General features: G+C 45.3%; 1 protein-coding gene across 1 annotated transcript in view; it reads right to left on the reverse strand.

The window, feature by feature from the left end:
- stard10 (StAR-related lipid transfer (START) domain containing 10) overlaps positions 1–15,000 on the reverse strand; it is a 30,201-nt gene that overhangs the window by 6,634 nt on the left and 8,567 nt on the right. The window contains exon 2 of the mRNA XM_048265166.1: positions 197–344. Within this exon, the coding sequence (XP_048121123.1) occupies positions 197–344 (148 nt within the window). The remainder of the gene's footprint in view (positions 1–196; positions 345–15,000) is intronic.

Here is a 15,000-nt window from a genome sequence, read left to right on the forward strand (position 1 = left end):
ACAAGAGTAGCAGCCCCACGCCGGGTGTGTGTGTGTGTGTGTGTGTGTGTCCACAAGAGTAGTAGCCTACGTCGGTGTGTGTGTGTGTGTGTGTAGTCCTCACAAGAGTAGTAGCCTACGTCGGTGTGTGTGTGTGTGTGTGTGTGTGTGTGTGTGTGTGTGTGTGTGTGTGTGTGTGTGTGTGTGTGGTCCTCACAAGAGTAGTAGCCTACGTCGGCGTTGGCGGTGAGTTTGCCGATGTCGAACGTCTCGATGACGCAGGTCCCACTTCCGTATCGGCGTCGCGCAGAACGCCATACATGGTCCTCGGGTAAGAGAAAACATCCCTTGCACACCATCCGGCACTGGACAAATACAAAACTGCATTACCCACAATGCCTCAGAGTTCAGCAGCAAGTTAGCAAAGTAAGTGGTCAAGCGATAAAGCTGCCTGATCAACTCCGGCCTCTCACTACCCCCAGTGGACAACACCACTCCTGTGTGTCGATGCGCGGTGTGTGTGTGTGTGTGTGTGTGTGTGTGTTCTCCTGCTAGTCTCTCACTTCCCCCAGTGGACAACACCACTCCTGTGTGTCGGTGCGCGTGTGTGTGTGTGTATGTGCGTGTGTGTGTGTGTGTGTATGTGCGTTCTCCTGCTAGTCTCTCACTTCCCCCAGTGGACAACACCACTCCTGTGTGTCGGTGCGTGTGTGTGTGTGAACGTGTGCGTGCGTGCGTTTGCGTGTGTGTGTGTATATTTGTGTGTGTGTGTGTGTGTGTGTGTGTGTGTGTTGTTCTCCTACTAGTCTCTCACTTCCCCCAGGAAACGTCACCCCTCCTTTGAGTGTGAGTGTGTGTGAGGTCAGAGTTTATCTCAGAGTAACATTCCACAGACACACACACACACACAGACCAAGACATTTCAAAACCTCTCTCTCCCCATCAAGTCTAATGACTCAAATGGAGAGAGCGCGAAAAGGAGGGAGGGAGGAGGAGAGGAAGAGAAGAAAGGAGAGGAGAGAGGGGGAGAGGAAGAGAGGAGAGGAGAGGAGAGAGGGGGAGAGGAGAGGAGAGGAGAGAGGAGAGGAGAGGGGGGGAGAGAGAGGAGAGGAGAGGAGAGAAGAGAAGAGGAGAGGAGGTACTATTCACACACACACTCAAATGCACGAGCACACCCAGAGACACCATATATAAAATGATATGGTTATGGTTATGGAATGTAGAAGAAATATATATAAACTATCGCTAACTGCCATGTACATAAATGCTATATAAACTATATCGCTAACTAGCATGTAAATAAATGCTATAGAAACTATATCGCTAACTGCCATGCACATGAATGCTATATAAAATAAATCACTAACTAGCATGCACATGGCCGCTGTTGTATATCTGCAGACATGTCAAGTGGCCGCACCATGCTGGACGGCTATAAGATAGGTAACGCACGGCAAATTATATTAGGATTACATTATGATGGAGTGAACACCATTAATTTCACATCTTTCTAGTTCAATGTATTGCTTTGTTCAGGGTCTGATAGTCATATAAACATGCCAGTAATGTATTGCTTTGTTCAGGGTCTGATCGTCATATAAAACATGCCAGTGATGTATTGCGTTGTTCAGGGTCTGATCGTCATATAAACATGTACAGTGGGTCCCCGTTCAGTTTGGACGGGATCCTTCAGGAATCACGATCCCCATTTTCTCAGCAGAAATGGCACAAACTGCAGTTGACACAAACAACCACAAGGTGTCACTTTGGAGTTCTGCCACTACTATTTTTGATGCGACTTGACTTACTGCTTCCATGATGCAGTTTCCAAGTCAGTAGAACAATCAGAGAAAGCTGAACCATTACCAAACATATATGATAATACAATAGTGTGAGTTTATATATCTTATACCCTATTTGTCACGGTTACTTATAGATTTGATAGTGTAACGATAGTTTATAAGAGACTTTCAGCGGGGCACGGAAACTTAATTTGATCACGGTAGTTTAAGCTACACTTGACAAAAACATTCTAATATGAAAATGTAGATGCAATTGTTAAAGATGCAGCTCCTTTTAAGAAAGCACCGCGGCAAAAAGTATAATGCGTTGGAGCGAGTCATATTCAAAATGCAAAATAACACCAAGATAAAACCAATTATCCTCATTCATTGCAACCGCAGCATGCCTGCTTGCCGACGCTTAAAAAAAAGATATCAAAGCACCTTTTGGCTTTTGAATGTAACACCTAAAAAAAAAATGCTTTAAACAGCTGGACAAATTATTTAGCTAATTGATTATAGCCTGTACACCAGCAATTGCTGAACATTTGGAAAAAGATCGCCATGTTGCCACAGTCACAGGCAATGTAGAAACAACATGAGAGCAGTACACACTTCCCTATGTGGATGTTACACTGTCATAATCTACCACCAGCCTTTTGGCAAGTTGAAAATAGATGACTTCTGTGAAATCTCTGCTTTAAAGCAAGACCTAAATGAGAGGAGTTGTGTTGGGAATGTCGGTGCAATGTCCATGCTATAATGGTCTGACAAACGTGCTGCCTTTCAAGCAGTTCATCATCACCTCGAGTTGAAGGATCATAGGGACGTAAAGACTCAACCACATAACAAGTTTCCGCGATGCTTGCACATCTTTGGGAGAGCTGACTGATTATGATGTCCAGAGTTGCATTAAATACCTGCACTTTGAAGTATCTCTGCATCGTTAAGCTCATCTTCCGATAGTTCACAAACTGACGCTTCACTCTCCGTGCTCCTAACATTTTCAAATGTACTCTGAACCCCCATTTATTTAAATGTTCATGCTCATAGCCTTGGCCTGGTCAAAGGCAGGTAGTCAGAAAGGACCGTATAGAATTTTCCAGCAATTGCATTGGGGGTAGCGACGGAGGTCACAGGCCCTGGTGCGACTGCACTTGCTGCACCTACTAGCCTAATTCGCCATCGTGGAGCTATGTGTCTACTGTAAATCATTTCATGTGTGAAAGTCATTAGGCTGGAAGCTAATGTGTCTAAGCTCATTAGTCTACTTTCAATAGGCCTACTGTACAGCCTGAGAGGGGGAACATAACCTATAGCCTAGGCTACTGTAGAGCAGGCCTACAGTAGGCTACTACTGTAGGCTAAACAATCAGTTGTGAAAGTCTGCAAATGAAAGTTTCCCAATGGAAGTGCTAACGGTGTCATTGAGCTCATTAGCCTACTTTCAATCGGCCTACTGTACAGCCTGAGAGGGGAACATAGCCTACTGTAGAGTAAAACAATCAGTTTACTTAGTTACATTTGTTTAGTTAAATCCAGTTTTCTACTCTATTTCCATGATATGCTTAGCCTATAGAAAGACGAAGTCGGAAAGTGCTTCAGAGAAAGCGTATTTATTGAAATAATGAACAGTCTACATTCTACAGTCTAAATTTAAAGCACGTTGAATCCTGGGAAGATCTGCGTGTTGTCTTGGAGGAATTCGTTGATCTTATTGATGCAGTCCTTCAGTTCACTCCTCCCCATAGCAGGAACTTTCGTTGTAGTGTTGAGACCACACGTTTTTCACATTTTGCGGCAGTGCTCGCTTGCCCTTCGCTCCATCCCAGTTGGTGGTTTTGCTCCAGGCTTTATAGTGTTCCTCTGTGACGATGGACCTGAAGAGCAGGCATCCGTATCTGCCCACTTGGCGTAGCTCTGTTGGTGAATCTTGGCGTGGTCTTCTGGACCAACATCACGCATGGTCACCGTCTGCGTGTTGACTAGGAACTTGGATGCTGTCGTTGAGTGTGACGGAGAGGGCCAATGGAGACATCTGCAAGGAGGACGTTCTGGGCTGGTGTCGAGTGCACCTGGGGATTGGTCTCTCAGCCATCAAACTCTGCTCCGCGTGCGTGCCTGAAGTTCTCCGATTCCAGCTCTCATCAAAAATGTCTCTGTGGCTCTCCAAGTGGTCTCTCGGAGTTGTTGAAGCTCTTTCATTTGAGGTTTTGACCTCCGCTTTCAACCGATCATTCTCGGCGTCTTTCTCGGCTACTCGAGCTTTCTCTGCTCTCGGCTACCAGGCTTTCTCTGCAAAATGTGTGAAAGTCATTAGGCTGGAAGCGTGTCTACTGTCAGTGACTAGTCGCGAAGCGGGTTCTGTGTTGTAGGCTATGCATTTTTCCGACACTTGGCTGCAAGCTCCTCCCCCACCCTTCTTTCACAAGCAGTGCAGCTTTCTGAAGCGGTGCCTTTGGAAGCTAATGTAACAAATACCACCAATATTGTTGTGTGGCAATAAAAGTATCCAGGGTTTGCGCAAGTAGCCTAAATATATAAATAAATTAAGGAGATAATCCTTAACGTGAAAAAAAAAAAAAGCTTAACGTAAGCAATGTCCCAAACAACAACAGAGACAGAGGCGCTAAAGGAACTCGACTACTCCGCCTGCAACAACACCGGACTCTCGCCTGCTACTCCTCCCGGAAAGAAAAGCGTCGGAAGCGGTGTGCGAGGAAGCAGAAGAGGGGTAGCCCGAGGCGTCAGGGCAGGGCTTAACCAGCCCAACTTCGCCCAGCCATACCATCCATTCTCCTGGCAAATGTACGATCACTGGACAACAAAATGGATCACATAACGACTGCTGAGATCAACGAACCCGACAGTAAGTAACTGCTGTGTGCTCGTCTTCACTGAGACTTGGTTAAATGACAACATTCGGACTCTGCTGTACAACTGGAGCAGCTAGCATGCTATCGAGCAGACAGGGCCATTGTAAAGGGAGGTAAATCACGAGGAGGAGGAATCTGTGTTTACATCCGTGGCGAATGGTGCGGGACACTGTAGTAGTATGCAAACACTGCTCACCACTGGCAGAGTTTATGATCATAAAGTGCCGTCTTTTTTCCCTGCCAAGGGAAATTACTCGCGATTCTGCTAGTCGCAGTATACATCCCGCCACCAACAACAACAGCGATAAGAACGCGGCTCTTAGTGAACTGTACCAGGCTGTCAGTGAACAACAGATGGCACACCCAGACGGTTTCACCATCTTCACTGGAGATTTTAACCATGCTGATCTAAAACTGTACTTCCAAAGCTACACCAGCATGTTGATTTTCCAACAAGAGGAGATAACATCCTGGACCTGGTCTACACTACACACAAAGGAGCATACAAAGCCACCCCTCCCCATTGGACTTTCAGACCATATCACTGTTATGCTAATGCCGCGCATACAGACAAAGGGTAAAGCGAACAAACCCGGTTCGTAAGCAGGTAAAAGTGTGGCCTGAGGAGCCTCGATGCTCTTCAAGACTGCTTTGACACAACAGACTGGGAAATGTTTAAGCAGGCAGCCACTTACAACAACCGGACAGACATAGAGGAGCACACAGACACTGTAACCTCTTACATCACCAAGTGCATCGATGATGTGACCCACACAAAAGACATCATCACTTTCGGACTAACTGGAAGCCATGGCTGACAGGGGATGTCCTCAGGCTGCTGAGGGCCAGAGACAAAGCCTACAGAGCTGGGGATGAAGCTGGCATGAAAACAGCAGCGAGCCAACCTGTCCCGTGGCATCAAGGAAGCAAAAAGGAATACACTCACAAGATAACCACCCACTTCAAAGACAGCAGGAACTCACAAAGCCTATGGCAGGGCATTCAGGCCCTCACGGACTACAAGCCCGCGCCACAGAGCTGTGAGAGCAACATCCCTCTGCTCAACAACCTGAACCGCTTCTTTGCTCGCTTTGAAGCACAAAACAGCACCTGCCCACAGAAGACCCATCCCCCTCTACATGAGCAGCCCCTGTGCCTCTCTGCCGACAGGCGTGAAGAGGACACTTGCTGCTATCAACACCGTAAGGCAACAGGTCCAGACAACATCCCAGGTCGTGCGCTGAAGGACTGCGCAGGGGAGCTTAAGGATGTCTTCACAGACATCTTTAACACTTCCCTGAAGCAAGCCATCGATCCCATCATGTTTCAAAGCTGCCACCATCATACCTGTGCGAAGAAAACTGCTCCATCCTGCTTCAATGACTACCGCCCTGTGGCACTGACACCCATCATCATGAAGTGCTTTGAGCGGCTTGTCATGTCACATATCAAAGCCATTCTCCCCCCACCCTGGACCCCTTCCAGTTTGCATACCGAGCCAAGCGGTCTACAGAGGATGCAATCTGCTCTGCCCTCCACCCAGCCCTCACCCACCTGGAAAAAAGAGACTCATATGTGAGATTGCTGTTTATAGACTTCAGTTCTGCATTCAACACCATAATACCACAACAACTCATCTGCAAACTTCGACAAACTGGGACTCAGTACCTACCTCTGCAACTGGCTACTGGACTTCCTCTGTCAGAGGCCCCAAGTAATGCGTGTTGGCAACAATACCTCAAGCAGCATCACACTGAGCACAGGGGCCCCCAAGGCTGCGTGCTCAGTCCGCTGCTCTTCACCCCTGCTGGCGATGACTGCACTGCAACCTACAGCAACAATCACATAGTGAAATTTGCTGGCGACACAACTCTGGTGGGTCTCATCACCAAGGGCGGCGAGACTCAATACAGGTTGGAGGTCGACCATCTGACCACGTGGTGCAGGGACAACAACCTCCTGCTGAACGTCAGCAAGACCAAAGAGATTGTTGTTGACTTCCGGAGAGGTCACACCCACACCTGCCACTGACCATCGGCGGTGCTGTGGTGGAGAGAGCGAGCAGCACCAAATTCCTGGGGGTGCATCAGTGAAGACCTCTCCTGGACCACCAACACTGCATCACTGGCGAAGAGGCTCAGCGCCGCCTGTACTTCCTGCGGAAACTCAGGCGAGCAAGTGCTCCACCAGCCATCATGACCGCATTCTACCGAGGCACCATTGAGAGCATCCTCTCCAGCTGTATCACTGTGTGGGGCGGAAGCTGCACTGAATACAACAGGAAAGCCCTGCAGCGCATAGTGAACACAGCTGGAAGGATCATTGGTGCTTCACTCCCTCCCTGAAGGACATTTACACCACCCACCTCACCCGCAAGGCGACCAAAATTGTGGTGATGCAAGTCACCCCGCTCACAATCTGTTTGATCTACTGCCCTCTGGGAAGAGGTACAGAAGCCTGCGGCTCCCTTTTACCAGACTCACCAACAGCTTCATACACCAAGCTGTAAGGATGCTGAACTCTCTCCCTCCTCTCCCCCTCCACCCTCAGCTACATAACATCCTGGACATTGGACCCACAATGGCCGCCTGCACTACTCCACTTGCACACTTGAACACTTGCACACTTGTACACTTTACAACTTGGTGTTGTTGTCCTGAAAACACAACACTTCTGCTGCTCTTACATAACTTGCACCACTATGCCACTTTCTTTATTACTCAGGTCAAACAGAACTACCCAAGCCTCTTATTGGCCTGACTTTGCACTAGTTTTTTATTGACTGTCTATGCACAATTTCAAAAAAATTTTGCTGCTCTTATTTTTTCATTATTATATGTGCCCTCTTATTTACTTATTTACTTACTTTTTTGTTTACTTGAATGTTATGTTTGTCTGTGGACTTAAAATTGGTAAAATATGTCTGTCTTCACCGTGGGATAGTGAGAAACGTAATTTCGATCTCTTTGTATGTCTGGAACATGTGAAGAAATTGACAATAAAGCTGACTTTGACTTTGACTTTGAACAAGTCGTTTTATGCGCTCATTATAAAGAAAGTTTAACGTGTCCCAAAACAGCTGTCAATTAATCACCAAACGTCAAGAGGGTTGAGTCTGAATGACACAGAGTTTTAGACACTGTGTTTTTGAAGTTAAGAAATATTTTAAGTAATAAAATGGTCATTTAACCAATAAAGGCTGAAAAAATGTACAGTAAAACTGTAGGCTATACAGTACATGCAACCCAGCAGAAGACTATTATAGGCTATTGGCAAATCATTGAGCATCATTCACACATTGTATTCTGCACAGTCTCTACACGTGGGCGCTAATGTATAGCCTACTGTAAATCATTCAAAATGTGTGAAAGTCATTAGGCTGGAAGCGTGTCTACTGTCAGTGACTAATGCGAGGCGGGTTCTGTGTTGTAGGCTATGCATTTTTCCGACACTTGGCTGCAAGCTCCCCTCCCCACCCTTTCTTTCACAAGCAGTGCAGCTTTCTGAAGCGGTGCCTTTTGAAGCTAATGTAACAAATACCACCAATATTGTTGTGTGGCAATAAAAGTACCCAGGGTTTTGCGCAAGTAGCCTAAATAGGCCTATATAAATAAATTAAGGACATACAATCCTTAAAAACTTAACGTAGCCTACATGTAGATTAATGTCCCAAAACGTCCAACAAGTCCTTTTATCGCTCATTATATATGGATTTCTATGAAACGTCACGAAAACATGCGTCGCAAACCAAGAGGCAGAAAGCACCATAGAACAGCATAGAGCAATGCAAAGAGCAAAAAAATAAAATGATTTTTTGTGCTGACAACTGCACCAATTCGAAATCAATGATGGTTAGAGAATGTTAAATATGTTCAATATCCCTAACGGAATGCATGTCTTACCAAAAATGACAAAATACGATGTTATGTTAATCATGCAAATGAACGGCACACTTTGAAATATAGTCGGAAATGAGATGTTATCATCATAGAGACAACAGGGGTATACAATAAAATCCGATTGTAGCTTACAGCAGCCGCTATTTAGGTTAAGTTTATAACGTTGTGGACGGCCACCAAAGCGTCTTCTGCGCCACGGCTGCGGCACAGTCTTGAGTGACCGGATTCGTTTTCCTTTGTCATATGAATGCTGTAATTACTGTTAAGGAGATGCTGTAGGCAAAGGCTATATTCAACCTCGTTAGTGTCAGAACTATTCACAAGGTTTCTGGGCAGCATTTTTATGTTCTGTTAGCAAGCGAACTTCTCATGACTACCGACAAAGTAGCCTACTGCCAGCTGGCCAGAAGCTCTCATTTTAAAACATTACTGAGAGACAGGCACTATACAATCAAGAAATCTTGCCACTGAATCCAAAACTATGTTTAACATTATGTACAAAGCTTAGGCTACAGTGGATTAGCATGTTGCAGGGGCTGCTAAAAAAAGAGAAACGCACTGAAAACCTCGGCCAATCACAGCCCTTGCTGTCGAATCGCCGTCCGGTTCGAACGTTGAACATACAGCGGACTATGCTGCCCCAAAGCGGCTGCAGTTGTACTTACATGTCACCCAGCTGCGTGAATCACCATTATCGTGAATGAAGTGTCAATTTTTAACGGGGACCCTCTGTATTGCTTTGTTCAGGGTCTGATAGTCATATAAACATGCCAGTGATGTTGCAGGAGGAAACGGGTCGTGATTGCACATTTAAATAGCTACAGAAACGGGTGATAACAGCACTAATATTGTTAGAGCAGCTAGATCCTACTATTAACATTACTGTAAATTAATACCCATAAGTATTTCTGGGATAAAATATTACAAAGTGATTTGGTCACTTTATTTGTCATGCTCTTATCAGTTGTAACATAGTCGAAACATTATCCAGATCATAGCAGAACATAAAATAAAAACTATCTGTCGTAAACATAGACTGTATATGGTGAGGATGTATACTGTTGATCAGATTAAGGCTTACTTGGATGAGACCGAAGGTAGACGGACTGGTAGGGAGGTATTTTACCGGATTTGGATAAGTTTGAGGGGGTTGTTTGAGTTAGTGAAGGAGTGGTGTGGGAGATTGGGGGAGTTTATTTCCTTGTAGTTTGTTTATTTTTGGTCCCAAATATTCTGTGGCTAGGAAGGCTCACGTGGTTCTTTTGAGTTTTGATTTTGGACAGGCTAAGATGGCAGTATGGCTGTCCCAGAGGAACAGGGTGGAGGGGACAGGCTTAACAGAACTGATGCCTTTGTTAAAACCATTCTTGGCCACAAGGCTGTGGACTGTAGACAATTATTAACAGTTTTCAGTGCATTGGATGAGGAAGGGAAATTATTGTTCAAGTTCTGAACTATTCAAGGGTGACTGGTACCTAGTTTGGTCCGTCTGCCTGGTTGCTTGTTTTCCCTTTTTTTTGTTGTTTTTTTTTTAAATGTTTGCATAATTTGTGTTTTTCTTTGGGTTTCCTCTATGTGGGTGTTGGGGGTGGGGTGAGGGTTTAATAGGGGCTGGTTTTATTGCTACTTGGTCTTGGTTTTGTTTTTGACTGTCAATAAAGGAACCTTTAAAAGTTAAAAAAAAAAGTCTCTCTCTCTCTCTCTCTCTCTCTCTCTCTCTCTCTCTCTGACATAAGATTCTGTGAGCTTCTGTGTCTAGGGCTGCATCTACATTACGTCGGATACAAATGTATCCCAATTTTGTTACGATTTGCCCTCTCGTACAAATGTATCCCACTTTTGTTACGATTTGCCCTCTCGTCCACATTCGACCATTGAATCAGCGTGTCCGAAGTGGAGCGATTTGGATCCGCTGGAGACCCCGAACTCATTTTGCTCCGAAGCCGTATCGGACAAATGTGGACTGTATGTCAGTAGTGTGTTGCGGAACCATCTGAAAAGAGATGATGTACAAACCTGATTCGTTGTGCTTGTTTCACGTGATTATGGCCATGCTGCTTATAGAGAAGTGTATTGACAGCCATACAGTGAATGGGGGCGGATTATATGCAACCTAAAGACGCTGTAGGTATTATATAGCCTAATGTAACTGTGTATGTGACAAATAAATCCCTCTTGATCATTAGAAGCACTGTGTAGGCTATGTTCTATAATGTCCATCACGAGGCGATATCCTGCTGGAAACGGTGTCTGTCGACGTGCAAACAAGCACCTACGATGGAGTCGAAACGATGGAGTCTGAGCGAACAAGCACCTACGATGGAGTCGGAGCAATAACTTCTGACACAGTAATGTGTTGGTGCAGCGCCGTCACATGAAAATCGCAATCAAGGACATTCTAGGACATACACACAATCCACTCCTTCGATATCAGAATCAGAATCAACTTTATTGGCCAGGTTTGCGTAAACGAACAAGGAATTTGACTCTGGTTAATCTTTGCTCTCAAAGTACAACACTCACTTAACATATAAGACTAGAAAACGCAATTCCATATAAGACTAGAAAACGCAATTCCGTATAAGACTAGAAATAAAAACCATAAAGAGTAAAAAGAATAACAACAGAACAGTAAGATTTGAATGGAGGCAGTAGAACATGGCTGTGTATGAGAACAGTAAGATTTGAATGGAGGCAGTAGAACATGGCTGTGTATGAGAACAGTAAGATTTGAATGGAGGCAGTAGAACATGGCTGTGTATGAGAACAGTAAGATTTGAATGAAGACAGTAGAACATGGCTATGTATGAGAATAAATACATGTACATATATGTATGTGTACATTTGCAAATCAATACATGGACACGGTATCGGGTAATTGGGGGGGTAGCTGTGGATGTCTGCTTCCTTGTTGTCCCTGTCAAGGTTGCCAAGTCGTGGAGATGCAATATACAGTTATAAAAATAAATAAATATATTGCAAGGCAGTTAAGTACAAGTTAATGATGATGTATTAAAAACAGTTATGTAAGGGATAATGTATAGAACGCCGGTCATTATTGGGAAAATACTGTAAGTCCCGACAGGGCGATCTTGTTCCACCCTGAAGGGACTTATTTAACCAATAATGATACATTATCCCACTTATTACACGGCTACTTGCCAAAACGAAACAATAAACTCCCCACGATGTGACTCTTTAGCCTACATAGCCTAGGCTGTAGCCTATTTGTTACCGTTTCATCGTGGCTTTTGGTGAGAAACAAATCGTTCACAACAGCACACGCTGAACTTGAATCAAACATTCTTTAGAACACAGCTGATCAACCGTCTGCTTTCACTTTTGAATGAAGTTCCAGTCCTTTATGTAGTGATATGAAAAACGTCAAAATAGAAGCACAAAGCCCATTTTGCTTGACAGCGGTCTGTTATACTTAGCAACGGTCTGTTATTGAGAATTAGCAGACCACTGAATGTTGGGAAGGCCCATTCAAGTGAATAGAGCATTCTGCAGCATTATGAAGAGCCGTGTAATAATGTAATTGTAAGGTTGAAGTATACATGAGGTAGATGAGCAGAAGAGTCACAGTGTTGATTGACTTTGTTCAGTGTAAGGGTGGGGGCTGTTTGTAAGGGTGGGGGCTGTTTGTAAGGGTGGGGCTGTTTGTAAGGGTGGGGGCTGTTCGTAAGGGTGGGGGCTGTTTGTAAGGGTGGGGGCTGTTTGTAAGGGTGGGGGCTGTTTCTGAGTGTTCAGTGTAGTTCAGTTCAGTGGGTGGGGGCAGAGTGACTACTTGGGAGAAGAGTCTGTCTTTGTGTCAGCTGGTTTTGGCAAACAGTGCCTTGTATCGTCTACCAGAGGGAAGGAGGTTGAACAGTTTGTGTCCAAGATGTGAGTGGTTCTGCTGTGAATACTTATGTACAAGTGATTTCTTCACTCAAACAAACTCTTTATGTCGTTGTCATTATGGGGTATTATGTGTAGAATTTTGAGGGAAAAATAAATTGAATCCATTTAGGAATAAAGCAAACACTGCCCATTTCCCCCAGTACCCTACTACCCCAGGGTTCAGATCTACTGCCCATTTCCCCCCAGTACCCTACCCTAGGGTTCAGATCTACTGCCCATTTCCCCCAGTACCCTACCCCTACCCCAGGGTTCAGATCTACTGCCCATTTCCCCCAGTACCCTACTACCCCAGGGTTCAGATCTACTGCCCATTTCCCCCAGTACCCTACTACCCCAGGGTTCAGATCTACTGCCCATTTCCCCCAGTACCCCAGGGTTCAGATCTACTGCCCATTTCCCCCAGTACCCTACCCCAGGGTTCAGATCTACTGCCCATTTCCCCCAGTACCCTACCCCAGGGTTCAGATCTACTGCCCATTTCCCCCAGTACCCTACCCCAGGGTTCAGATCTACTGCCCATTTCCCCAGTACCCTACTACCCCAGGGTTCAGATCTACTGCCCATTTCCCCCAGTACCCTACCCCAGGGTTCAGATCTACTGCCCATTTCCCCCAGTACCCTACCCCAGGGTTCAGATCTACTGCCCATTTCCCCCGTACCCTATCCTAGGGTTCAGATCTGATCTGCCCATTTCCCCCGTACCCTACCCTAGGGTTCAGATCTGATCTGATGGTTATTTATTCCCCCAGTACCCTACCCTAGAGTTCAGATCTACTGCCCATTTCCCCCAGTACCCTACCCCAGGGTTCAGATCTACTGCCCATTTCCCCAGTACCCTACCCCAGGGTTCAGATCTGATCTGCCCATTTCCCCCGTACCCTACCCCAGGGTTCAGATCTACTGCCCATTTCCCCCAGTACCCTACCCCAGGGTTCAGATCTACTGCCCATTTCCCCCAGTACCCTACCCCAGGGTTCAGATCTGATCTGCCCATTTCCCCCGTACCCTACCCTAGGGTTCAGATCTGATCTGATGGTTATTTATTCCCCCGTACCCATACTTATTGACTGTGCGTTTGTCATGATTTTCAAGAATCAGAATTATGAATTCTAATGCAGGTTTTTAAGGCCAGTGTTAGTGGACGTAGATTGGATTTGATCCAAAAATCCTTGTTGAAACTGGTTCGGTGTAGTGTAGCTGTAGTCTAAGTGTGTGTGTGTGTCTAAGCGCGCGTGTGTGTATCTAAGCGCGTGTGTGTGTGCGTGTGTGTCTAAGCGTGTGTGTGTGTGTGTGTGTGTGTCGGGCGGACTGTCCTGAATCTGGCAATATCATTGCCATGGTGGAGGGATTCTCTGGGGCTGAGCAATTTACAGACATATGTGGTGTGCGCCTTACAGAAATAAATGCCATTTTTTTATTAAGTGATTAAAAATGATCTTTCTGTGCTCCATATCTGTGACAGAACTGATCTGACCTGACTTAACCTGAGTTTGCGTGTTAGCCAATGTGTGCCTATGGTGTCTGCATCTATGATTCTCTACAACTTTTTACTGCATTGCCAAGAACAAAGTAAAGGCAAAAAAGGTGTTTCTTTGTCGAACAAATTGGGATGCAATGTGAGCCTTGAATTGGATGCCATGCAGGAATTTGCTAGGATCTCAAAACCGGATTATGAACATTCTTTGCCATAGAGAAACACACAATAGCGTTGGATTATAAACATGCTTTGCCACAAAAACAGACAAAAACGTGAGGTAAGTCGAGCTTTATGAAGTTATTATTTTGCTGTCACTTCGTCTGTTTCATAACCCAGAAGGATGTACTTGGTATCAAATGATAGCTCTGTGTCTCCTCTTTCATCTGACATGTGTGGCATATCTATGCGATCACAGGTCCGTGAGTAATTCAAACGAGAGTAATCTGTGCAGCGTTGGTTTTTGTACATGACGTTATTATTTTGCAGTCACTTCGTCTGTTTTCATCAGCCAGAAAGATCGACATACTTTGTACCAATGGATAGCCCAGTGTCTCCTCTTTCATCTGATCATGCTTGCCATATCTATGAGTTCACAGGTTCGTGAGTAATTCAAACGAGAGTAATGGGTGCGAAGGTGAACGCAGAGAAGTACAGACTGTAAATATGATGCAATTTGATTTAATTTCATGATTTTTATTTTTATTTTCATACTTTAATGTACAGACAAGTGTGTGGTCTCGTTGGAAAGCCCCACTTTTGCTCTGTCAGGCAATAACGGTTTCATGTCGCTGCGATGAACAGTTCCGGAGCAATGTAACAGAGAAGAAAGAGTGTGTTTTTTTGACGGACTTTGTGTCAATGGGGTTCTAAGGGTTAAAATCTCACGTACCCCCTGGAATGCCTTCACATACCCCCAGGGGTACGCGTACCCCCATTTGAGAACCACTGGATTACATCACTGTGTGTGTGTGTGTGCTTGCGTGAGTGCGCTTGTGTGTGTGTGTGCGCTTGTATGTGTGTGTGCGCTTGTATGTGTGTGTGTGTGCTTGTGTGTGTGCTTGTATGTATGTGTGTGTGTGTTC

The sequence above is a fragment of the Alosa alosa genome, chromosome 15 (assembly GCF_017589495.1).
Source record: "Alosa alosa isolate M-15738 ecotype Scorff River chromosome 15, AALO_Geno_1.1, whole genome shotgun sequence".
Lineage (NCBI taxonomy): Eukaryota > Metazoa > Chordata > Actinopteri > Clupeiformes > Clupeidae > Alosa > Alosa alosa.